Below are 21037 nucleotides of genomic sequence, written 5' to 3'. Positions count from 1 at the left end.
AAACTCAGAACACAATATGTCTATGACCGGGGGAGAAGAACCAAGATCAAAACTCTAGAATAAGTTATTGGTGATTCATTGGGGTACTCAAATGTTAGACACACTTTTAAAAAAGAGCGTTTGATCTGTCAGTTATGAACTCGAGTATTGCTATGATCGTGTCATGGAGGAGTGCACAGCTGAAGAGTTCAATCATGACACCTCGAAAACTCACGTCGGCATGAGGAGCATTGACCAGTGAATAACCCCCACCCACCTTTTCCCATGAAAGGCTGCTTACGATGAAGCCCTTATTATCCTTTGTTAGGTTTGTTCTTGGCAGGCACAACATCAAACGTCGGCCTAAAGATGACCTCCCTATAGTATCGAGCCTCCTCAATGCTCTCCAGAATGTCATCCCTCGCCTTGTGCAGACCCTTCTTATTGGGAACCTTATTCACAACCCTCTTGGCTGCCCAGCGTCTTGCTGCCTCCTTGATAGAACTCACGTCAAGAATTCTGTGATGCAGATGTCTCATGACCCGCTTGTAGGGTTCACGTCGCAGAAACGCCCTATCGCAATGCACACTGTTACCCGCAAGAAGACCACGTTTGCGCTCAGGGATGAATCGTGTTATGTACTCATACAGAGCGTCTGCGGCTTGCTCCGGAGTAGTTGTGGATTCGAGAACAGCAGCGGTGAGGCCAGAGTCTGCGTGTGTCTTTGTACACCATTCGTCCATCTGGTCAAGACGGGACTGGGGGAAGTGGATGATGGCGTGGAACCCATCCTCATCAAGAATCTCGAGGTTTCCTGTGGTGATAATACAGTAGATCTCAATGATTTCGTCGTTGTCTTGATCAAGGCCAGTCATCTGTCGACGATGTGAGTTGATGCCCCTTGTACTACGTAGCAGTACATACCTCGCAGTCAATCCAGACAAGAGGATCATCGCTGGCGCTCTTAGGCTGGCTATCAGCCTGTACTCCTGCTACTGTCGACATTGTTGTGAGTTTTGATGGCTGCAATGTAACGTTGATGTTTGAATCCGGCTTTTCTCATGAGATCAGTACTCGAGTAGTGGGGTATGATCCATTCCGAGCCCGTTAAGCTTCCAGTTAGTGCATACCTACAGTTAATCAATGCGCTGGAACGTTGCGTGTATTAATGAGCTCTACCTCATTGGCCATCATGGCCAACCTCAACCACACGATATACGAAAACAATTCCACACAGACACAACTTTCAGCCTCAACTGAGAATGGGTATTACAGCATAATAGGCCCTTTTATTTGTGGTTATTCAGCAGACATCCTCCATACGACAACAGCTCTCCAATTGTGCTGCCTGCGAGGCATCGGCCAATTATATCGGATGTCTGGCTTCTTCATTTAATCCCCCTCAAGGCAGATACTTAAATTTACCATCTTTGAACACATATAAACAAATATTCTCGTATCTTCACACTTTCACTGCTTGATTACGGATTCTCCATCGCTTAGAATGTCTCAACTGAAGAACATCTTAACAAAGCTTACCAGAGCTCAAGATGGAGATGCCGAACCACAACCAGACACTCTTATCTCCAAACCCCCTCCCAAGCCTGAGATGTCAGTGACACCACCACGCTTCCTCATCATCGGTGCCGGATCGCGAGGGCAGAACTACGCCGCAGCAATCGACAGCGTATCCAATGGCGTTGTCGCCGCTGTTGCTGAACCCTTGAAGTTCAAGCGCGAGTACCTCGGCCGAGCTCACATCTGGGGTGACGGTTCCCCTGCAGAAGGCCAGTCTTTCCATGACTGGAGACAATTCTTTGCATATGAGCAGGATCGTCGAAGGCGAGCTGCTTCGGGTGAAGAGAATGTACCGGAAGGCGTTGATGGGGTCTTCGTTTGCGTGCTCGACGAGATGCATCGTGAGGTTATCGTCGGTCTTGCACCACTTGGGCTACACATTATGTGTGAGAAGCCTCTTGCATGTTCCCTTCAAGATTGTATCGACATGTACAAGGCCATGCGTTCCTCTCAATCCACCAAGATCTTCTCAATCGGCCATGTGCTGCGATACAGCCCACACAACATCATGCTCCGCAAGCTTCTCATTGAGGAGCGTGTCATCGGCGAAATATCAAGCGCCGTACACACAGAACCCGTAGGTCAGTAAAAGTGACATAAAATCAGAAATTCTTCGAAAAACGCAAGCCGATGCTTGATATGTAACTGACTTAAATAATGAATAGGTTGGTGGCACTTCACACACTCATATGTCAGGGGGAACTGGCGCAACGAGAATACCACTGCGCCATCCTTGTTGACTAAGAGCTGCCACGATATCGATCTGTTGCTCTGGCTGCTCTGCTCTCCTGAGAAACCAGGACAGGGAGAGCCACATCTCCCTGAAACGGTCTCATCTGTTGGAAATCTTCATCTCTTCAAGAAAAGCCGTAAGCCCAAGGCTGCAGGATCAGCAACAAACTGCATGAGATGCCCCCTCGGAGATGAAGGGTGCAAATTTTCTGCAAAGAATATTTACCTGGGCCCCAAACTCAAGGGCTTGCAGGCCGGCAACACAAGATGGCCAGTCAGTATCGTCGTTCATGACATTGAAGACTACCCCTCCCACCAGAGGAAAGAAGAGGTGTTGATCAAGGCTCTGGAGGAAGATTACAACGACTCTACACCAAATTCGGAGATACAAACCCGTAACTGGTTCGGTCGTTGTGTGTTTGAGGCTGACAACAATGTCTGCGACGACCAGTTCGTCACCATTACCTGGCCCGAGTCCACCAAGCCTTCAAAGACAGCTACTCTGCATATGGTCGCTCAGACAACAAAGATCTGCGAACGTTACTCTAACTTTTACGGCGAACATGGTGAGGTTCACGCCAATTCACGTCGCATCGTTGTTGAGGACTTCAACACAGGCGAGGTGAAAACATATCATCCTCGTGTCGAAGATCTTGGCCATGGTGGCGGGGACTTGGGTCTGACACGCCAGTTTGTCATGGCATGTGATCGCGTCAAGAACCATGACTGGCAGGCTCCTCGTGCTCAAGATGAGTTTATTGGATGCACTCTTGAGGAGGTGCTGCGAAGCCATGCTATGGTCTTTGCAGCTGAGGAGGCTAGACTTGGCCGTAAGGTCCTTGAGTGGGAGGAATGGTGGAACAAGGCTGTTGAAAAGCAGCTGGAAACTTAACAGACATACGTAGTATGTCAGCTTAGCAGTGTATATCTGAGTAATGGTGGCTACCTAATGGTCAGAATGATTTCATTACTAGCATATTCACGTTATGACTTTGTGAATTAAGCAAGTTTGACTTGTGCATTATCATGTTTTGGAACTCGTCAACTAATAAACCGTTAGGTTCGTTCTGAGAACAGAAATATACCAACTCATGCAATCAAATATTTATGCAAATCCCTTCAAGTGTAAAACCTCACATGTCTTTGCAAAAAACAACCTGCTATCTTTATGAATCCTCCGTCGTCCAGAATGAAACTCCCATTACTCCCATGAAACCATTAACGACACGTCTAGCTCAGCTCAGCTCTGTTACCTTCGTTTCCCAAAGGTTGGACAGCAGGTAGTTCCTGAACATGCTGTTGAGTGGCGCCCTCGGGGCCGTCCTTGTTGGGACCCGGGCTGGGCGTGAAATGGGGAGGGGGTGATGCGGATGGAGCTCCGTAGCCGCCGACACCATACTGGGAAGGATACTGCGTTTGCTGAGAGTACTGGCCCTGGAAGTTCTGGGGTTGAGGAGAGTAGCCGCTGTATCCAGGCTGTTGGTATCCTTGGGGTTGACCGTAGGGAGCCGCCAATGAGGGGTCGTATGCCTGCTGGTAGCCACCCTGATAGTTCGAGGGGACTCCAGATGGGTAGGCGGCGTTGGAAGGCGATGAGGGAACGAAGCTGGGCCCTGGGCTCTGGGGTCCTTGGGCCATGGGAGGTTGGTTTTGTGTACCATCGCCGGGAGTAGCAGCAGCAGCAGGAGTTGTCTTGTTGCGGCGGCGAAACAGAAGAAAACCAGCGAGACCAACGAGAGCGAGAGCTGCAACACCGCCGACGACACCACCAGCAATGGCGCCAACATTGGTACTGCTGCCGCCACCACCGTTATCAGCACTTGTGGAGGTTGCCGCAGCACTGGTCGTTGTGGACGATCCATCGTCGGTGGTCGTAGAGGGGTTGTCAGTAGCGGAGGAATCGCCGCCTGAGGTCGAAGATAGAGCTAGGGGGTCAGACAAAAGCAGGACAGAGGTGCCGTTGCCAGCAGAGCAGTCGAATAATGTGAACTCGTCGACACCTGTGGTCGCAACCCACTCAAAGCAATTGGGAAGATCACGCTGGCCACTAATATCAAGTTAGCAATGAATCAATCAACATTGCCTTTCTTGATCGAATAATAGACACGTACCAGCAGAGAGTATGAAGGTCTGAAAAGGATGTGCATTCGTCACGAGATCGCGAGTAGGGGATGCAAGTTGTCTTGACCGAGTTGCAAGATCTCGCAGTATCACAGCAGCCAACATAACCATCGGACAAAGTGCAAGTGGCGGATAAGGTGTTCGTGCAAGTAAACGAGTCTATTGTAGCTCATGTTAGTTTAGAACATTTTGAGGTCGAGATCTAGCCCTTCGCCTTGTTTGTCCAAGGCTGTATTATGTCTGCGGCTTCGCGACGAAGCACGCCCAGGTATCGACTCACTTCCTACTGTATCGTAGCCACAGGTATTGTCTGACTCGGCTCGTTTGCCCAGGGCAAAGCCCATGTCCATGGCACCGGCAAGTTTGGGGGCACCGGTTGGTACTGGTGACCATCCCATGGCGACCTGACCCAGTTCAGCTTCCTCCCCAAACACTCCAGTCTGTCGAGGAGGTTCCCATGATCTCTCTTGGTTCGACTTCAACCAAGCGGCTGCGGCGGTTGAGCTAAGTGCTCCTAGAGCAAGGAGAGTAGCAGAGTGATGCATCGTAGTCTAGTGTTGTTGTACTCTAATCGATTAAGGGAGGATTATATTCGATCGATATTCTGGTGGCTGAGGAATTTGGTTTATCTTTCGAGGTCTTTTATGCGACTACCTGATTTCCGCCGGCCAAGGCGCGAGAGGAGTTTCGTCTCGTAGTCACGATATATCTTGCGGTGTAAGTGAGTCGGTGCCCACGCGATGCGAAGCAATTTAACCGTGTTGGAGCAGTAACCGACTTCGCAGCACAGCAACGATATGTATTTGGCAAAGAGGAAAAGTGCAGCAAGGCAGGGGTCAATGAGGGTTTTGTCCCTCGTCCGTTTGGCTGTACTATTTGGGGCCGAAAGGTGCAAGTCGGCCCCGACAAAGACTTGCAGGCCATCGACATGGCGTCTGTGAGGTACATTGGGCGCACCGGCCAAGTACATCCACACATGTGGTGTCGGGGTCCCTAGGTAGGCTAGGACTCGACTGGGGTAAGGCTTGATGGGACTACGGACTACAGTATCCTGTTACCTTAGGAGGTAGACGAGATCAACGGCCACAGCCCCGAGCCCCAGGGACTTTCTGCCTTGCTGAGTGCACCAAAATCATAGCCCCTGCTCACTCTAGTGAGATCCCTGCGCCTAGTGGCGTTGCTGGTAGGCGATCATTGGTGCCAGACATCTTTAGTGCATCGAGCTGAACTGACCCCTGTTCGAATTCAAAAGCTTGGTGGATACGAATAGTATCATCAGACTGTTACAAGGGTGTGAGCGACTGTTCAGCCTTTTGAAACCCAGCCCCCGGCCAGCTCAAGAAACAACCCGACTTTCAAGAGGCTCAGTCTCTCGACAAAACAGGCTTATGTAACCCCGACGTCGGCCAGTGGGCAGTCACTGGCTATCACGTGGGCATTCAAGTGATTGAAGCATTGTTAAGAAATCAAGTTGGTTACCTAATCCCGTGTTTCTCGTGAACTCATCACAGGTTCCATTTCCAACCTTAACAGCTGCATCCACAGTCCTCACAGTTTCCCTGGGCGCATGCAGCTTCACCAGCAAAGGCCTTCTTGCAGTCGCTATCATAGTGGCAAGAGACCCAGTTACCATCACCCCATCCCCAGTTCCATTTGGCCCAGCACCACGGGCCACTGTTGGCGATGTCTGGAGTACCGCCGCCGCACTTCTTCCAGCACCATCCTTTGTCACAGCCATATTCCTTTTTCCCGTTATAGCACTTTCGCTTCTCCAGTATGGGGTTTTCGTTCCGGCTGGTGAGCTCAGATACTGGTTCTGGGTTTGAGGGCATTGCGTGGGTGCCAATGGCACAGTAGGCCACGAGGCTGGCGAAGGTGGTACTGATTTTCATATTGAAGAGACTTGCTTGGTGTTTGACAGTAGCAGGATATGAGATGAGTGAGATGAGATGAGCAGAGCAGAGATGAGATGGCAGAGGAGGTGAGATTGATGTGTTGAGGATGATAGATATCTTTCACCCGAGGATCATCTCTTCTTTATACTTGTTCTCACCTCTTGACTTACACGCAGGTTGGTTCTCGTGCAGGGATAAATACGGTTATTTCTAACTGAACAGGAGTCTCGTGGACGTTGAAGACGAGCCAACAGCATGATGCTTCTACGAAAGAGGATAGCCGGAGAGAGAAACACAGACGCTCTACCAGGTTTGTTGGGGACAGAGTCGACAATATATGAATACTCGAAGAGGTCAAGCCAGTGAACTTCTGCGCGTTTACGAGACAGATCCAGATGTGATAACAAAACCAACAGCATTATACTACTACGAAAAGAGTTGGTTCTATTCGTTCTGCTGGGGTGCTGAAGACAGAGACGACACATGAGCGAATCTGAGCCTGGATATAGAGTAAGCGTATGGAGTAGAAAGCGAATACTCGTCGTACAGCATCTCAATATTGAAGACAGAACCAACAACATTACCGGGTTGTTGAAGGCATGACTAGCACATTGGTGGATCCAATACTAGCTAGGCAGGGTCCGTCCGCCCTAAGCCATGGTTAACCAAAGTACTCCAGGTATCAATTCAATCGACGTCGTCTCCATTCAGATCGTCAGGCCAAGAAGGTTATGTTTAGGACCGTGTAAGCCACCTCCGTAGTCGCAGTCCTGAATGATTTTGTGCCGATGATGCGATTCCCCTGTAAGAATCAAAGATAGAAACAATCAGACCAAAAGACTAACATGGACTTTTCCCCATATGAGTGATCGTTGAGAGAAGTACCTGCGCAGTACGATGGAGGTACCTTGAGAACCCAACTAACAGCAACAGGGCAACGGCTTACAGCACACTAAGTATCGAGCGTTCGCCTCTAGCCGTTCATTGGTCGGCTGAGTTGGACGTGATCTCCCGTGATTTCCGTTGATTTGACGCAAATTGCCGAAATGGGTATGCGAGTATACGCGCCTCGCTCGTGAGTGGCCCTCGCACAGGTGGCCCAGAATAGCATGCCGCCGCTCCCCCATACCACAGCACCAAGGGCGTTGAGTTAAGCTTGATAGATGGAGCCAGAGGTTGGCCATGCTGAGCTTAATCACAGCGTATGACCTAGGCACTCTATTAGGTACTGTCTTCTCTGTGCTTCCAACTCAACAGACAGTGTCCATCAGATATGTTCCCCGAGGTGGCATTCAATTTCGCCGCCAAGAGCGTGGTTGAAGCGCCCCGTGCCGAACAGTGTGGGCTTCTGAGACCCTGCTGCATAGGTTGACCATGGATAATCAGCCTCTCGGTGAGTGGCAGATTGCTCAAGTCCCAAAAGCAATGGATGGCCATAAAAGCCCAATTCCGCTTAGTCTCCATAAATGGCCAGTCACTAAAATCTGACGCTGGACGACAGTCGCCGGGCTCATTTCAGCCGATTGATGGCTGCTTGCTGTTTGCTCCTTACTCCTTGTTCTCCGTCGACTCATTGTAGGGCGTGGATGCCAACAGGGGGGAAATCTTTGGTAGCTCATAGGAACAGTAACTAACCCTGTGAGGGCGTTATCGACTTTGACGACTAGCCTTGCACAGCATAACGTGCTAGGGGCTGGGAAACGGCGATGCAGCTAGGATTTGCTAATCTTATGAGACGATCGATAATTGAATGAGGGCAAGATTGACGGTCAGAACGATGAAATCTTTGTCCGGGCGGAATCTATTCCCGTCAAATGATACCTCGCGGAATTAGCCATGCTATTGGGAACAATCAACTGGTGCATCATAAACCACCAAAGAGTGTTTGCTATGCATCATAAATTCATCATGGGCTACGAATAAAGGTCAATTGAAAGCCACGGTCTAGAACACCGTAGTCGGTCTTCGGTATTCATCACCTCGTTCTCTAGTTGGCCGTTATCTCAGCCTTGTATTTCTTGGCTTACCACGAAACATAGTCACGGAAGAATATGAAGCTAATTTCCAGCTAGTGCACAATTGCTCACCTCTGATGGCTTTGGCAGCCAGAGAACGCCCTGCAAATTGTTAACTTAACTATACTCAAAAGTCAATACTGCAACGGCACTATCGAAACTTACTACCAAAGCCCTGTAGGCTGAGTTGTGAACCATCTTCTTTCACACCGACAGCTCCGTGCTCTGTCATATTGTTTCCACGGAGTCTCCGCATGACAAAACGAGAACGCATGGATAGCGGAGTCAAGACGAAGACCCTTATCGACCCAGCTTTGCCTTGTGTGGAGTGAGACGTTGGTTCGATGGAGATGACTAGATGACCTAGAGATTATAGCCGAAACGGCAAGTATATGGTGACCCCCTGTCGAAGGATCTGTGTGCTTACCAATGTTTTCCCAACACCAACATCCGAGAGAAACTCCACGGAACAGCGAGATTTCAAAGCTTCAAGATGAGACAGACCTACGAAAGACTGACCAAAAACAACCCGTGCTTTATAACAGGAATCTATCGTGAAAGTGACAGAGACAAAGCCTGATTGGCTGATTATCGTTCAGGATCATATCTCACAAGGAACATGCCGTCTCATGCCATTTGCTTAGAAGTGATGTGTTCATCATGTAGCTGGATAGTATAAAGAAACAAGTGTTCCTCCCTCTATCAGCAAAATCATCCCATCGATCGAGCCAGCAAGCAAGCAAGAAAGCGAAGGTCTCAAACACACCACAACCAACATAGTTGACAGTCGACAAAACACTTTTCCTCAATATGTTTTCTGAAGCCAAACCACTCCCTCCCGTCAAGAGATTCATCACCACCCATGACTCCAATGGAAACGCCATCTGGGATGAAACTATCCCCATTCAAGTTGAAGGAAACCGCAGCGGTGGCTTCACGACTCACGTCTCATATGTGAACGAGGATGGCACCAATACTCTGACAGGTGACAACGACCTCAAGTCATACAGAGAAAATCCCACCGAGAAGGACATTGCTCCAGCTTCTGGCTCTGCCCTTCGAGTCGTCGACTTCTGGCCTGGCTTCCCCGCTATCATGCATCGGACTGCAAGTGTAGACTATGGCATAATCGTTGAGGGCGAGATTGACTGCATCCTCGACAATGGGGCCACAAAGACCTTCAGCAGAGGTGACATTATCATCCAGAGGGGAACTAACCACGCGTGGAAGAACACTGGAACTGAAGTTTGTCGCATCTGCTTCACCCTTTTACCTTCTCCCCCCGTCAAGATCCGAGGCAACGAGCTCGAGGTACACGGCTTCGCTGATTTTCCGCGACTCGCAGAAGAATCGACCGTCTGAGCCGGTAAACATCACAGGATGAGGGAGGCAAAGCAAGTACATTAGTAATAATTGATCATGTCATACTATTGTACACCATCGCCTGCCCCCGGCGAGACGCAATTCGACTTTTGTTCTTGGTCACCCACCCATTCTACAATTTGAATACCGTGCCGCCTCCTGCGATTCTGTGACCAAGCTCCTACCACCCTTTCGTTATTCTATGTAACTCCGTCAGGAAAGTGAAGCACAACGGCCGGTGTAGGTCCTTCTTGATACGCTCGAATCGGCTCTCATCGTGTTTGGTGACGAGTCCATGCCTTACCATAAAATCCAGCATCACCAGTCCGCAGTTAGGCTTCCATCGATTGCTGTTCAGGCTTTCCGTCACTTGAGGTACTCCCATGGGCTCAAATCTCTCTATTGCGCTCTCCATCTTCTTCGGTCGAAAGCTTGGGTTGGTGATCTTGAGATCGTAGACGATTCGCAGGCCCGGCTCGAGGTGCTTGTTGTAGAGGTCACCCGCACTCTCATCTTTGAGGTCGAAAAACGTAATGGACGAAGCCCTTTCTACGGTCCCAACGTGGATGCGCATCTTCTTCTTCTTATCCCCATCATCACCCCCCATTTCCTCGAAGAATACTTGTCGCGTCTGGTGATCTACGGTCAAACCAGCCTCCTCTCTTGCCTCCCGTGCCAGCGTCTTGCAAGGGGCTAGCTGCCCATCTATCGTGTCGTTGGTATCCGCGCCTCCAGCTACTATCTGATCTAGCATCCCAGGATAGCTGTAGTTGGGGTCTTTGGAGCGATGGGAGACCCAAATTTGATCAATGGTCTCCTTGCCATCTTCCTCCTTTACTCTGTAGACATTAAGATGCACGCCCACCGTTAAGACCCCCAGGACTCCTCGCAATGGCAAAGGAATGCGCATGGGCAAGACGTTGACTCCTGGATCAGCTAGGTGAATCGGGCAATACTCTTGATCTGCTTCATCTGTCACCTTCCACAGACTGAAGGCGGGGAACTTGTCTGCGTTGGCGGCTAAGAGCTTTTGAAATGCGATTCTGCAGGCTTCTGCAGGAGAGGGAATGTGGGAAATCCCGTCTGCAGCAAGGTAGTTGTTACTCCTTACAATGGTAATTCTCCGGACTTCGTCGCCTTTCTTATTGACCGTTTCACAATGAAACCATTTAACGTCCCACTGAAGCTTGATGCAGTCCTCCTCCCGAACATATCCCACAACTTCGTCGATACCTTCGATGAACAACTTCCACAAACGTGCATACTCATCGAGAAGGCTGGCTTTGTTGGCTCTCTCGATGACTCCGTACAGACTACTCATGGCAGGTATGGAAGTAGGAGTATTGGTATGATGCTGATAAAGGTGTTTGCAACTTAAAGGTGTTGGTTCAAGTCGCGGCGAGGCTGTGACCAAAAATGGTGTTGGATGTGCAAACTTTGTTGAAGCCATGGCGAAGACGTTGAAAAAGAGCTTTTAGGGAAAGGTACGTTTGCAACGTTGGGAAAGAAGGCTTCAGTGAATGCAAACAGTCGTGCCATGAGGTCAGTGAAGGAAGGATCGTTGTTGAAAACCCCCCAAAGCCTTGCAGTAAAAAAAAACGTGTGCGCTTGCATGGATTCGATGGATGAATATAGATACCCATGAAATAAGGCAAGGTAAGGTAAGGAAGGTACTGCCTGTCTGACACCTGCAATTGGGTCTCCAGTCGGCTCCGTGAACCGCAGCCTCGGGTGGCCACTGCCTTCTTGCCAACAACTGGATGAACAAGTCTTCGCGATGGGGGCAAGATGGTAAGTAGGCAGTAACAGCTACTTGTCTGCGAGGTGTCGGCACGTAATATCCCCTTAACACTTGTGGTTCACAGCTCTGAGAAGGAACTCGGGTAACCCTCCTCTTGCAGCCAGACGAGCTTTCCGAGTCATGAGGACGACTGTGTTTATTTGGTGCGACAGGCGGCTTGTGTTATATGGACTGGACGTGAGCGCGTGTGTGAGTAATTGTGATATTGGTTTGCGACTGTCTGTGATGAGGGGTTGTTCCCTGCGTTTTTGTTAGTGTATCTCGATGAAAGTGCAGTTGCTGATCGGTTCAGTGTTTCAGGGTATGTACTGTTGTTTAGGACACACATGCGGAGTATCCGTACGCATGCATTTATTCGCACTTGTTGGTGCATCCAAGAGAGAGCTTGCGCGAATTAGAAGTCATCCAGCTGACTTTGTACCCGGATAAATTGAGCATGAAGTTGACCAACCTAGGTAGTTAATTGAGACGTCCTGAGAGGTCCATTCAATAAGACTGTCTCACTTTTGTTGCCCGTACCTTACCTTATCTCAAACTCGATAGGTGGCCTAGCAGCGGGACGGAACAGGAGCCGGACACCCGCCCGCTCGCCCGCAGAACAGGGGCCTGATGGCGCTGAGCCATAGCCGACCGAACTCGAATTCGAGATGAGGGATTAGACTGGACAGTGCAATACAATACAATGATTTCCATCCTGATCAATTTTTTATTGTTCTTTGGCTATTGTATCTGTCTCAGCTTATTGTTGTCAGTCAACGATTGTGTTTTCTGATTCTTTTGTACACCCTTGCCCCAGCTCTTGGTTCGGTACCATTGACCAGTCCTCCGGTTCCATCTCATACCAGTAGAGTGGTCCTCACCGGGGTTATGTGCCTGTGTGACAATACATACGAAATCAAGTGTGTAAAGTGAAATAAAAATGATGTAATGTGATGTGAAGCAAGTAGAGCATTGATGAATGCTGTCCGTCCTCATGCGCCTGTGATCTGTGCCGGTTGCCTGTGTCATACCCATTCCCATTCCCAAATGCACTATTTTTGCGGAATTTTCGTTTCATCGTTTCAATTTCCCTCAAGATCTTACATAAATAAACGCCCTAAATACCGATATCGTAGCAAAAGCCACCGTCGAGGTGGTCTATGGGAGATGTCTTAGTGAGCCGCAGTATGATGGGCTACTCCAGGTCCCGGATATGCTGCAGCCTTTGCGATAGAGTGATCGTAGATCCTTGCACCAGCTGAAGCTGCTGCCGCAGTGGTAGTATCCTCGAGAGCATGTTGTGCGAGTACCGGTGTAGATAGTGTCGCCGTCGCGGTACATAGGCTACATAGCTCCATCTGGGGCTCAGGGGTAAGGCAGTAGAACGGGCTCGAGCATTTACGAGCGCAGCGGGTGAAGTCGATAACCGTCTCACCAAGGCTATGGCGGCAATCCTTGCACATCCGCTGGGCGATTACGGTATGGCACATGTTGATGAGATGTGGTTGTACAATGGGGGTATATGTACGGGGGAAGTATGCAGTAGTATGTGGTAAACGTATGTAGGCACGTTGTATTTGTTGTAGTATGTAAGGATGAATGGGAGGGAGGGATGATATTTATGTAAAAGTTTTGGGATGTGGAGGCAAGGTGCCGACGAAGAAGGTTGTTGATAGATAGCCGTGAAGCTTAATCAAAAGAATAAATTTTGAAACGGTTCAAAGCCTGGTTATTTAGCTGTAACACAGATATGGTGAGGCCTCGTTGTGTATCGACAACGTAAGCACGCAGAGGCGCAGCTGCAAATGTTGTTTATATTGTTGAAGGAGGCTTGGACGTATCTCAGGCATAAGTAGAGAAGGTGTGTCGAAGATTGTTTTTATCCAACCAAACAAGCAGAGAAGCAGGGCAGGCAGGATTCCAGGGGGCTCCAGGAGCCTTTTTAACCTTTCATAAATCTTCCGTAAGATTCAACTAGAAGCCTCGGGGTGTAAGTACCACGAGTGACAGTTGCATGACGCACGTAGGCAAGGTAGTAGTCGTTGGGATAATAGAATTAGGCTTTGGTCAGGAAAGGGAGAGGGAAACGTCCAGATAACCCGATGGGCCAAGTACAGTATGTGTTGTGTGAATGAATTAGAGAGACAGCAAGGGGAGACAAATCGGAGGGAGTATGTGTGTGACCACAGAACGCCATCATATGACTATTCATCTCTTCAAAGGGAATACTCGGAACAGAATTGGGGGGCGTACAAACCACTTACTATCGACAGACAAGGAAGGCAGTTGGAGGATGAAAGGGTGTGTTTTGAAGAGCCAGCGCCAGCTCAGCATTAATCGTCTGGCCTCAAGAGAATTGTCAGCCCAGAGGTCGCGAATTGGTAGGTTGAAAGGTCTCATTCAGAGCCCAGACTTTTTTGTTTTTCTGAAAGCGTGTGCCGTGTGTCTTCTTCTGCCAATAACCAAGAGGGATCGATGCATCCGTGACCAGCAAAAAGAGCTTTCCCCGCATTGTACCGTCTGCGAACATCCAAAGGCAAATAGAGCCTTGACTAATAAGTTGCAAGGGACGATACGGATGTTACCTTGGCTCTGAAGCTACTGCAAGGATATGCAATTACAATGAGGCACTTTATTGCAACTATGTGCCCCCATCAGCGGGTATTCTCGCCTTTCTGACAAGAAGCAAAAAGGGCACGGTTTTGTCTGCAGCTTTGGATAGGACGACACGCGTCTCGGCTTGTCTTGTCTTGACTCCATTCCTGGGGTTGTTCTTTTCGCGGGGAATGTCTCTGATAGGAATGGCCAAGTATGATCCATTGTAACTAAACTTGGCGCGCACCCCAAGCTTGGCATTCTAGATGGGCTTTTGCCTCTTACACGCATAACCAGGCAGCCCAGGGTACCTTTTCCTTCTATCACATGGCATTTCATGATCTCTTATCACGAATAGCCTGACTGGGGAACTTTTATCACTATTTTCACGTCATGTCTCATCATGGCATCGTGAGTAATTATGATGCATCTCGCTTCGTCAAAAATGATACTATACCTGATAAAGGGCGTCCTATGGTTTGCTGCGAGATGTTTGCCCCCTTGCTGCCTGTCAAAAACACGGGATGATGTAGAATCTACGTGAGACAGGGGGAAATCGTCCGCCCGCAGGTTTGTACATACGGTGGTACCCTTGTGAAAGTCAACATCCAACAAACAACCAGTATTTTCCATTGCTTCTATCGATTTCGTTCCAACGTAAATCACCGGCCCAATATCTCCGCCCATCATGCAATAACAATCTCGATCAGGTTTCACAAAGGAACATGGCTCTCAACTGATGCATTTGCCTGATGCCCACTTGATCAAGATCTTGAGCATCAGCCAGTATTCGAATGTCTCCAAAGGCCACGTCTTCCGTCGTCAGGGAAAGCATTAACTTTGTTAAGTCTTATCGTTACGATAGTCACTCGGAACCATGACCCGGTCCTGCATGGAGCCAAAGCACCGGAGTGTCATCTTGATCGAGGCGCCGCATATGCATTGCACCTCTTCCGTCATATTCTAGACCAGCCATCTTCATTGACTTCTATCCCAATTGGTCTCCCCGGATACTGTTGAGTGGCCCTTTAAGCTTGCTATGGACGAATTGGATGAGCCAGGATCTCCCATCTCAGCCGCCAGGATTTTGAAGAACGTTCATGACCGCTTCGCTGGCTCCATTCAATCCATTGACTGACAGCTCGGGCTGACCTCAAATTGATCTAACGGGTTAACTCGTGAGACGCTTCACAACGGCAGTTGTTGTTTGGTGTGTTGGTGAGCTCTTTCTTGAGGTTGGTGCCTACAAGTTCGTCGTCAGAGTTGCCAGCGTTGAGCTCTCTAATCCCATGATCAGGACCACGACAACGCCATGCCGGAAATTTTAACTTGAAAGGCTAGATGGGCTAATGGGCTTCATGTTGTCACTGTCTACTGATTAGAGAACGCCAGAAGAGGCACGACACACACTTCGGGGCTAGTCACGTCGATCTTGCTAAACCTTGTGGAAGCTTCAGCCACTTCTGATGAACAGGTTTTGGATTTGTCCTCCCAAGCTTTTAATCATAACTGGGTTCATAAATTCTCTTGTTATAATGTTTTGTGGTATCGGAGAAAGTAATCTAGGCTACTCAGTACTGTTGCTGCGTTCCACTTTGGGAGCCTCGGGTATTTAGAATGCTAGATCTTCGCCATTTACCTGTGACCCTAGGAAGAGCTGGGCTGACTGTATGATGTTGCTCAGGTACTTTTATAGCTTTAAAGTACCTAAGGGAAACGGTATCAAGGTAGACATTCAGAATCTGGAGTTATTGGTAGATTATATTTCGGCTCATCTCGTCCAAGATTGATGGGGAACGAATGCTCAATAACCACCTAAACACATCCACCACTTAACTACAAAGTGGTATAATAAGTTTCCAGCAAGGCCAATGAGTTGCCAAGAGCTGAGAATATACGGTCAGGAATTTATCACTAACAATGCGCTGATTGAGGCGTATCGCAAAATGCTGTGTTGCTTTGTATGAAACTAATATCGCTCCCGGGTAGGTGATGATCAAGTACCTAGAGAAATTGCGGCGCAAATCGAGGAACCAGCCCTTGTCGCTTACAACGATGGATAAGGTATACACACTGGAATTATAATTCATATGCCGTTTAGTGCTACAGAGTAGTCGGGGTTAGTAAAGCCTGAATATCCTAAGGTTCTTATGCTCACTCTCTAGTCCTTCAGCGATCTTGAGAATGGAAGTTAGACATTCCATCATGTAGTTCGCTGAGGCCCAATAGCCACATGACTGACAGCACCCAATAACCAACATTCATGTCATCGCTGATTGAATATAAGCTCATGTGAAAACACAAGAAGCGACAGGAGAGCAGCATGAATATTTACAAAAAAATGACGAAATTTCTTCTTATATACACACCCATATATAAATATGCAATAGTGTATGACGCCTTATATGTGATATGCTGAAAAATAAGCATTATATTGTGTTATTCTCATTATATAAGACCTTATTGGCTATACCTTGCGTATTGCTGCAGAGACATTTTATCTTTTTAATATAAATATGCAAGCCCTGGGGAGTAAGAAAACGTCGAACATAAAATGAAGATGCTGAGATGAACTGATATGAGGCGTTGCTGAGATATATCAAATTACACAAGTCTCTTACTCCGTACCACTCTGCCACTTAGAAAAGAGGCCATAAGTTTTTTTTATCTCTCTTTGGCAAGTTCTGTTGATTCTGACCCCATGCCACGCTCGCTGTGGAGCAGCCAATGGTAAACACCTATAATTCAATTGGCTAACCACTTAAACTACCTTACGTAAACATCTCGGACCGGCGACAACCTCACTTGTCGGTCTTGGTGCGGCTTCTTCCCACGAGAGCCTCACAATCAATCGCTCAATTGAACGCTGTCCAACCCGCCCAACATGTTTGTTGCACGACAGAGGGTAGCCGGCGTGGCTCGTCAGCTGCAAAGGACGGCGCGAACCTACGCCTCTGACGCCCATGCCCATCACAAAGCCCCAGAAGTCAACGAGTCGTTCAGCGTATGTCAAGTCACACTAGCTTGCACCACGGAGCCCACGCCGATACCAATACCCTTGGATGGCTTCAATTGAAAATAGTATACTGATTACGATCCTTAGACCGGTTCTCTCCTCGCTGTCGGCGGTTTCTTCGGCTCCGTTCTCGTCTACCAATTCGTTCCTCAGGAGGGCGAGCAGTCCTCAATCCTCAGCCTCATCGACAAGTACACTTCCCGTGGAAAAGACTGGGAGGACATCAATGCGCTTCACACAAAGGCCATGGAGCAGGCTGGCTATGACCGAAACCTCTTTGAAAACGGCGGCAACAAGCACCGATTTGTCGATGTTGCTTATCCCGAGTTCGTCCACCTGATACCACTTGCCGTCATTCGATGGGGGCTGCCGCCTTCTCTCCAATAACGGAAAGCAACTTCTGCAAGACAATTGTCTAATCTGAGAAACAGGGCAATGACTTCGTATGCTCCCCGAAACAATGTTGCCGGCCATCTGGCCAACATGGACTATGTCGTTGAGCACTACCGTCAAAAGCATATCCAGGAGGAGGAGCGGAAAGCGGCCAAACTGGCACAGAAGGAGGAATAGTGTTGTAAACTAGCCACGAATCAGACATACCTATGAATTCATTTTCCATTGAGTTATTAAACACAGTTTCCTGCTGAACTAATCCGGCATATTGAAGCGAGTTCGCCCCGTGTGCTCTTCAACCGGCCTCCCGCTCCTTCTCAATATCCATTGTCAACACCATTGTCTCGAAGCACCTGCCCTTTCACGGCGCCCAGCTCCTTCCTAACACTCACCTACCTTGGGCTTAGCATTTCCTAGGTACTTAACCATCCATCCCGCGAAGTCGAGTTACGCTTTGCCATCTCTCTTCTAAACATATAAGGTACTTTCAGCAATAATTCATCGACATCGGTCGCCATCATCATCCGTCTTGGATCCAAACAGTCTTTTTCTAGCACGAAGTTTAAGTCAATAGGAAACTAGCAACATGACGGCCAGCCAGAGCGGCCAGAATGATAGTGGTAAGAACAAAACAAACAACCTGTGATAAGATGCTCATACCATTGACAGAACACATGATCCAGCAGTCACGTCCCGATGAGCAAGCTCCCGAAGATACAAACCCTGCAAATTTGTCATCAAACCCACCAGAGGGTCCTGTATCGACTAACGAGGGGGAGAGCTCGCCGTCAATGAGTCTTCACGATGTGGACGTCGAAATTCACTTCAATCTTGGAGTTTTTGCCCACCGTGACCTTCCTCAAGGCCACGATCATCGGCGCAGAGCGACTAATATTTGCTGTTCCCCGACAGCTTACAGAGGCTTGCCAGCGCAGAGATTTGAAAGCAACAGAAGCTGTATGCTTCGACAAGTTCAAACGAGACCACGACTGCAACCCTTCGATCACCAATGCTAAAACCAGTAGTTTGGCTTCCACCATCAACCATGCTTGCCCAGACTGTGCAAATGCAACATTCATAGTTGCTAACTTACGACATTACGGTGACGCTTGTGAAGTGTTAGAAAGCGCGAGCAGATATTCATTGACTTAGGCCAGGACGGACCACCAAGCTTCGTCTGTCCACTTTGCAAGTCACTTTGCAAAAACACCAGGGAATCTACAAGGAAGCGGCGGAAACGCCGATTCAAAGCCTTTCTCGCAAAACTTAACCCGCGCAACATATTCAAGACCGCCGAACGATCAAGTGAATGATGTCATAAGAACTTGAGACTGAGGCTTTTCATTTCAGCAGGTTAGCTAGGGTAGGGTAGCAAGGGTTTGTGGGACATGGTGTTTTAGAAGTATTATCACAATTGTCAGGCATCAGCGGTAGTCGAGGATAGTCATCAAGCGGACAATGCTCCTTTATTGTACTAATCATGGTACCCATTGTCATCAGTGTTTTTGATAGATGTTTTGCCCATCTACCAGAACCAGTCCTTTTCGCCCAAAATGTCCATGAATGCAGAAACCACCCGAGACCGCAGCCTTCTTACTTGAGGGGAATGAATCGAGAAGAGTGCGTGGCACCAATACCGGGCCTACCGTGCTTGACAGGCTTGCTGGAGGGAGGGTTAGCCATATTTTCCCTTGTTGGAGGTGGACAGTAGAAACATACTATGAGATAGAGAACTCAGCCAGGTAGTGACCAACCATCTCAGGCTTGATCTCGACCTGGTTGAACTCCTTGCCGGAGTAGATGCCAATGACACTGCCAATCATCTCGGGGACGACAATCATGTCTCGGAGGTGGGTCTTGACGAGGTCGGGCTTCTCGTTGGGCTGAGCCTCCTGCTTAGCCTTTCGGAGCTTCTTGATGAGACCCATGGGGCGGCGCTTCAGGCCACGGTTGATCCTGCGGCGGGCACGAGCGTGGACAACATCGCGAAGCTGGTCGGAGGAGAGGTCGAGGAGCCTGTGGGGTGGAGAAAAAAAACATCAGCATGGGTTCCGTTCGTTCGGGGGTGCGTCCTCGCAGTTTTTCATCTTCCAGCATCGAGGCGCAGAAATCGTGCAGTGGCAACATACTGATCAAGGTCGATTCCTCGGTAGGAGAACTTTCGGAACGCTCTCTTTCTCTTGAGCTCGGCAGCCTGCTCGGCGTCCTATCATCCGGAAGACAAGTCAGTCAAGCTCATTTTTTGTGTTCTCTCCATGTCTCCAATATCGTCATCATCATCGTGGGTAGCGGGCGGGAGTCGAGGAAGCCATGTCGTCGGCGGATGTATGTTTTCTATTTCCAGAGGGGAAGGGATATATCGAGAGCACACGTACGTATTCGTCAGCCATGATCGCGGTGTTGTGTTGTTGAATTCGCTGAGCGGAAAACTGATGGCCTGGCTGGGGTCGATTTGAAGGCGGTTGTTGCAACAATCGCTTAGGCGCACAGGGAAAGAGCGATGTAGGGTTCTTGCCCTTCACCCCCTCATCACGTGATTGTTCCAAAACTGATTGTGGGAATTGAGGTACGTACCCTGGTTTCAGCGACGGAAGAAATGAGCTCCGCGATTCCGATATTTTATGGGGATGCGAAGCTCTTATCGTCTATCGGTAGGTAGCGAATTCATGAGACGATGTCCCGAGTCTTTTCACATCGATGAATAGCTTGTAACTACCTACCTAGTACCTAGGTTGATTGTGTAAATTGAGATAGCGGTGACATTCTTATGTGGCCGATTATTGTGTATTAGCGAAGACGTCCAAGTGGAATGTTCTCGACCTTCATGGTACGAAAGCCTATCGCAGCAACAACAGTTATACGAGATAGTGTAATGGCCATCACATTCAAATCCTGTACAATTGGATGCCATGGAAGGATAGCGTAGACTCGAAGAGACCTGTACTTATCTTGAATAGGTACCTACCTACTCCTTGAACTCCCGGCGAGCTTGTTGTTCAGTTGGCACTTGATCTTCAATCATCTAGCCGTATAAGTGGTTGTCCTGGCTGGCTGACAGGCATGTGTTACTGTAACTTTATTGGCAGTTTGCTGTCACCAGCCATGATCTCTCGGCAGCCAGCCGAGCTTCTGAGCAACTCTATTCCCTTTTCCCTCTGCAAATCGTCTGAGAATAGATGCTGATTGGGATAAAAGAAGCGAATAGATCCAGCCAAGACTCGCGGCTCGCCTCCTTCAGCGCATCTTAGGATTATTGATTCTTGTCATACTTTGTGTGGTTTCGTCCTACATTGGCGTGCAACGCCAAGAGTATCAAGTTTACTGGGCGTTGTGCTTTGACAGTCAATTGACATTCATTTGCTTGAACAAGTCAAGGCGGTTTCTCTTCAGTAATGAAAATGTAAAAGTGAGTTGAGAAAGTAGAACGGTGAATTGATCTCATGACTGATAGTTACGGCCAAGACGGAATTTTCTGCCTTTTTATCTAGAGAATGGGATTGGTCGCGGCTTGGTGTGCATGTTCCAAGACTTCCAAGCCGGCGTATTCGGCACAAACCAAGGCGGCCTTCAT

General features: G+C 48.7%; 10 protein-coding genes across 13 annotated transcripts; 4 read left to right on the top strand and 6 right to left on the bottom strand.

The window, feature by feature from the left end:
- Positions 1 to 250: 250 nt before the first annotated feature.
- On the bottom strand, positions 251 to 1046 carry FVEG_00843 (hypothetical protein). The gene is made up of 2 exons (XM_018887499.1): positions 904 to 1046; positions 251 to 854 (listed from the first exon to the last, which is right to left on the bottom strand). Exons 1-2 carry the CDS (start codon positions 982 to 984, stop codon positions 294 to 296), a joined length of 642 nt encoding a protein of 213 aa, XP_018743262.1. The 5' UTR covers positions 985 to 1046; the 3' UTR covers positions 251 to 293.
- A 51-nt stretch (positions 1047 to 1097) lies between these two features.
- FVEG_00844 (oxidoreductase) lies at positions 1098 to 4540 on the top strand. 2 transcript variants are annotated; one of them, XM_018887501.1, is made up of 3 exons: positions 1174 to 2138; positions 2223 to 3292; positions 3350 to 4540. In XM_018887501.1, exons 1-2 carry the CDS (start codon positions 1484 to 1486, stop codon positions 3179 to 3181), a joined length of 1614 nt encoding a protein of 537 aa, XP_018743264.1. In that variant the 5' UTR covers positions 1174 to 1483; the 3' UTR covers positions 3182 to 3292; positions 3350 to 4540. The 2 variants fall into 2 exon arrangements, with proteins under 2 accessions (XP_018743263.1, XP_018743264.1); XM_018887500.1 differs by having other exon boundaries at positions 1098 to 2138; positions 2223 to 4540.
- On the bottom strand, positions 3170 to 5341 carry FVEG_00845 (hypothetical protein). The gene is made up of 3 exons (XM_018887502.1): positions 4691 to 5341; positions 4401 to 4569; positions 3170 to 4336 (listed from the first exon to the last, which is right to left on the bottom strand). The coding sequence occupies exons 1-3, from the start codon at positions 4953 to 4955 to the stop codon at positions 3520 to 3522; spliced, it is 1251 nt and encodes a 416-aa protein (XP_018743265.1). The 5' UTR covers positions 4956 to 5341; the 3' UTR covers positions 3170 to 3519.
- A 521-nt stretch (positions 5342 to 5862) lies between these two features.
- FVEG_00846 (hypothetical protein) lies at positions 5863 to 6400 on the bottom strand. Its single transcript, XM_018887503.1, has one exon. It carries the CDS (start codon positions 6300 to 6302, stop codon positions 5937 to 5939), a length of 366 nt encoding a protein of 121 aa, XP_018743266.1. The 5' UTR covers positions 6303 to 6400; the 3' UTR covers positions 5863 to 5936.
- A 2529-nt stretch (positions 6401 to 8929) lies between these two features.
- FVEG_00847 (hypothetical protein) lies at positions 8930 to 9682 on the top strand (the record flags this gene model as incomplete). The annotated part of the gene is made up of 1 exon (XM_018887504.1): positions 8930 to 9682. Exon 1 carries the CDS (start codon positions 9131 to 9133, stop codon positions 9680 to 9682), a length of 552 nt encoding a protein of 183 aa, XP_018743267.1. The 5' UTR covers positions 8930 to 9130.
- A 12-nt stretch (positions 9683 to 9694) lies between these two features.
- On the bottom strand, positions 9695 to 11909 carry FVEG_00848 (hypothetical protein). Its single transcript, XM_018887505.1, has 2 exons — positions 11793 to 11909; positions 9695 to 11723 (listed from the first exon to the last, which is right to left on the bottom strand). Exon 2 carries the CDS (start codon positions 11130 to 11132, stop codon positions 9864 to 9866), a length of 1269 nt encoding a protein of 422 aa, XP_018743268.1. The 5' UTR covers positions 11133 to 11723; positions 11793 to 11909; the 3' UTR covers positions 9695 to 9863.
- A 263-nt stretch (positions 11910 to 12172) lies between these two features.
- On the bottom strand, positions 12173 to 13819 carry FVEG_00849 (hypothetical protein). The gene has a single exon (XM_018887506.1). The coding sequence runs from the start codon at positions 12950 to 12952 to the stop codon at positions 12635 to 12637; it is 318 nt and encodes a 105-aa protein (XP_018743269.1). The 5' UTR covers positions 12953 to 13819; the 3' UTR covers positions 12173 to 12634.
- Positions 13820 to 16800: 2981 nt separating this feature from the next.
- Positions 16801 to 17723, top strand: FVEG_00850 (hypothetical protein). The gene is made up of 3 exons (XM_018887507.1): positions 16801 to 17061; positions 17161 to 17399; positions 17505 to 17723. Exons 1-3 carry the CDS (start codon positions 16942 to 16944, stop codon positions 17641 to 17643), a joined length of 498 nt encoding a protein of 165 aa, XP_018743270.1. The 5' UTR covers positions 16801 to 16941; the 3' UTR covers positions 17644 to 17723.
- Positions 17724 to 18052: 329 nt separating this feature from the next.
- On the top strand, positions 18053 to 18482 carry FVEG_14742 (hypothetical protein; the record flags this gene model as incomplete). Its single annotated transcript, XM_018903712.1, has 2 exons — positions 18053 to 18086; positions 18136 to 18482. The coding sequence occupies 2 exons, from the start codon at positions 18053 to 18055 to the stop codon at positions 18480 to 18482; spliced, it is 381 nt and encodes a 126-aa protein (XP_018743271.1).
- Positions 18483 to 18786: 304 nt separating this feature from the next.
- FVEG_00851 (40S ribosomal protein S15) lies at positions 18787 to 20904 on the bottom strand. Of its 3 annotated transcripts, none has more exons than XM_018887510.1 (5): positions 20041 to 20904; positions 19842 to 19982; positions 19596 to 19672; positions 19186 to 19482; positions 18787 to 19129 (listed from the first exon to the last, which is right to left on the bottom strand). In XM_018887510.1, the coding sequence occupies exons 2-5, from the start codon at positions 19854 to 19856 to the stop codon at positions 19060 to 19062; spliced, it is 459 nt and encodes a 152-aa protein (XP_018743274.1). In that variant the 5' UTR covers positions 19857 to 19982; positions 20041 to 20904; the 3' UTR covers positions 18787 to 19059. The 3 variants fall into 3 exon arrangements, with proteins under 3 accessions (XP_018743274.1, XP_018743273.1, XP_018743272.1); XM_018887509.1 differs by having other exon boundaries at positions 19842 to 20698; positions 20756 to 20904; XM_018887508.1 differs by having other exon boundaries at positions 19842 to 20904.
- Positions 20905 to 21037: the final 133 nt, after the last annotated feature.

The sequence above is a fragment of the Fusarium verticillioides genome, chromosome 1 (assembly GCF_000149555.1).
Source record: "Fusarium verticillioides 7600 chromosome 1, whole genome shotgun sequence".
NCBI lineage: Eukaryota > Fungi > Ascomycota > Sordariomycetes > Hypocreales > Nectriaceae > Fusarium > Fusarium verticillioides.
Note: the sequence above shows the minus strand (reverse complement) of the source record. Positions and strands in the feature narration are given on the sequence as shown.

Excerpts from the sequence above, each read along its gene's own strand:
- FVEG_00843 (XM_018887499.1), bottom strand. The coding sequence starts at position 984 with ATGTCGACAGTAGCAGGAGTACAGGCTGATAGCCAGCCTAAGAGCGCC. Across the intron at positions 855-903 it reads TTGTCTGGATTGACTGCGAG|ATGACTGGCCTTGATCAAGA; the intron begins GTATGTACTGCT and ends CATCGTCGACAG.
- FVEG_00848 (XM_018887505.1), bottom strand. The coding sequence starts at position 11,132 with ATGGCTTCAACAAAGTTTGCACATCCAACACCATTTTTGGTCACAGCC.
- FVEG_00849 (XM_018887506.1), bottom strand. The coding sequence starts at position 12,952 with ATGTGCCATACCGTAATCGCCCAGCGGATGTGCAAGGATTGCCGCCAT.
- FVEG_00845 (XM_018887502.1), bottom strand. The coding sequence starts at position 4,955 with ATGCATCACTCTGCTACTCTCCTTGCTCTAGGAGCACTTAGCTCAACC. Across the intron at positions 4,570-4,690 it reads TGGCTACGATACAGTAGGAA|ACTCGTTTACTTGCACGAAC; the intron begins GTGAGTCGATAC and ends GAGCTACAATAG. Across the intron at positions 4,337-4,400 it reads GACCTTCATACTCTCTGCTG|TGGCCAGCGTGATCTTCCCA; the intron begins GTACGTGTCTAT and ends ACTTGATATTAG.
- FVEG_00844 (XM_018887500.1), top strand. The coding sequence starts at position 1,484 with ATGTCTCAACTGAAGAACATCTTAACAAAGCTTACCAGAGCTCAAGAT. Across the intron at positions 2,139-2,222 it reads CGTACACACAGAACCCGTAG|GTTGGTGGCACTTCACACAC; the intron begins GTCAGTAAAAGT and ends AATAATGAATAG.
- FVEG_00851 (XM_018887508.1), bottom strand. Across the intron at positions 19,483-19,595 it reads CGAGGAATCGACCTTGATCA|GCTCCTCGACCTCTCCTCCG; the intron begins GTATGTTGCCAC and ends TCCACCCCACAG. Across the intron at positions 19,130-19,185 it reads GCTGAGTTCTCTATCTCATA|CAAGCCTGTCAAGCACGGTA; the intron begins GTATGTTTCTAC and ends CCCTCCCTCCAG.
- FVEG_00846 (XM_018887503.1), bottom strand. The coding sequence starts at position 6,302 with ATGAAAATCAGTACCACCTTCGCCAGCCTCGTGGCCTACTGTGCCATT.
- FVEG_00850 (XM_018887507.1), top strand. The coding sequence starts at position 16,942 with ATGTTTGTTGCACGACAGAGGGTAGCCGGCGTGGCTCGTCAGCTGCAA. Across the intron at positions 17,062-17,160 it reads AAGTCAACGAGTCGTTCAGC|ACCGGTTCTCTCCTCGCTGT; the intron begins GTATGTCAAGTC and ends TACGATCCTTAG. Across the intron at positions 17,400-17,504 it reads GTCGATGTTGCTTATCCCGA|GGCAATGACTTCGTATGCTC; the intron begins GTTCGTCCACCT and ends TCTGAGAAACAG.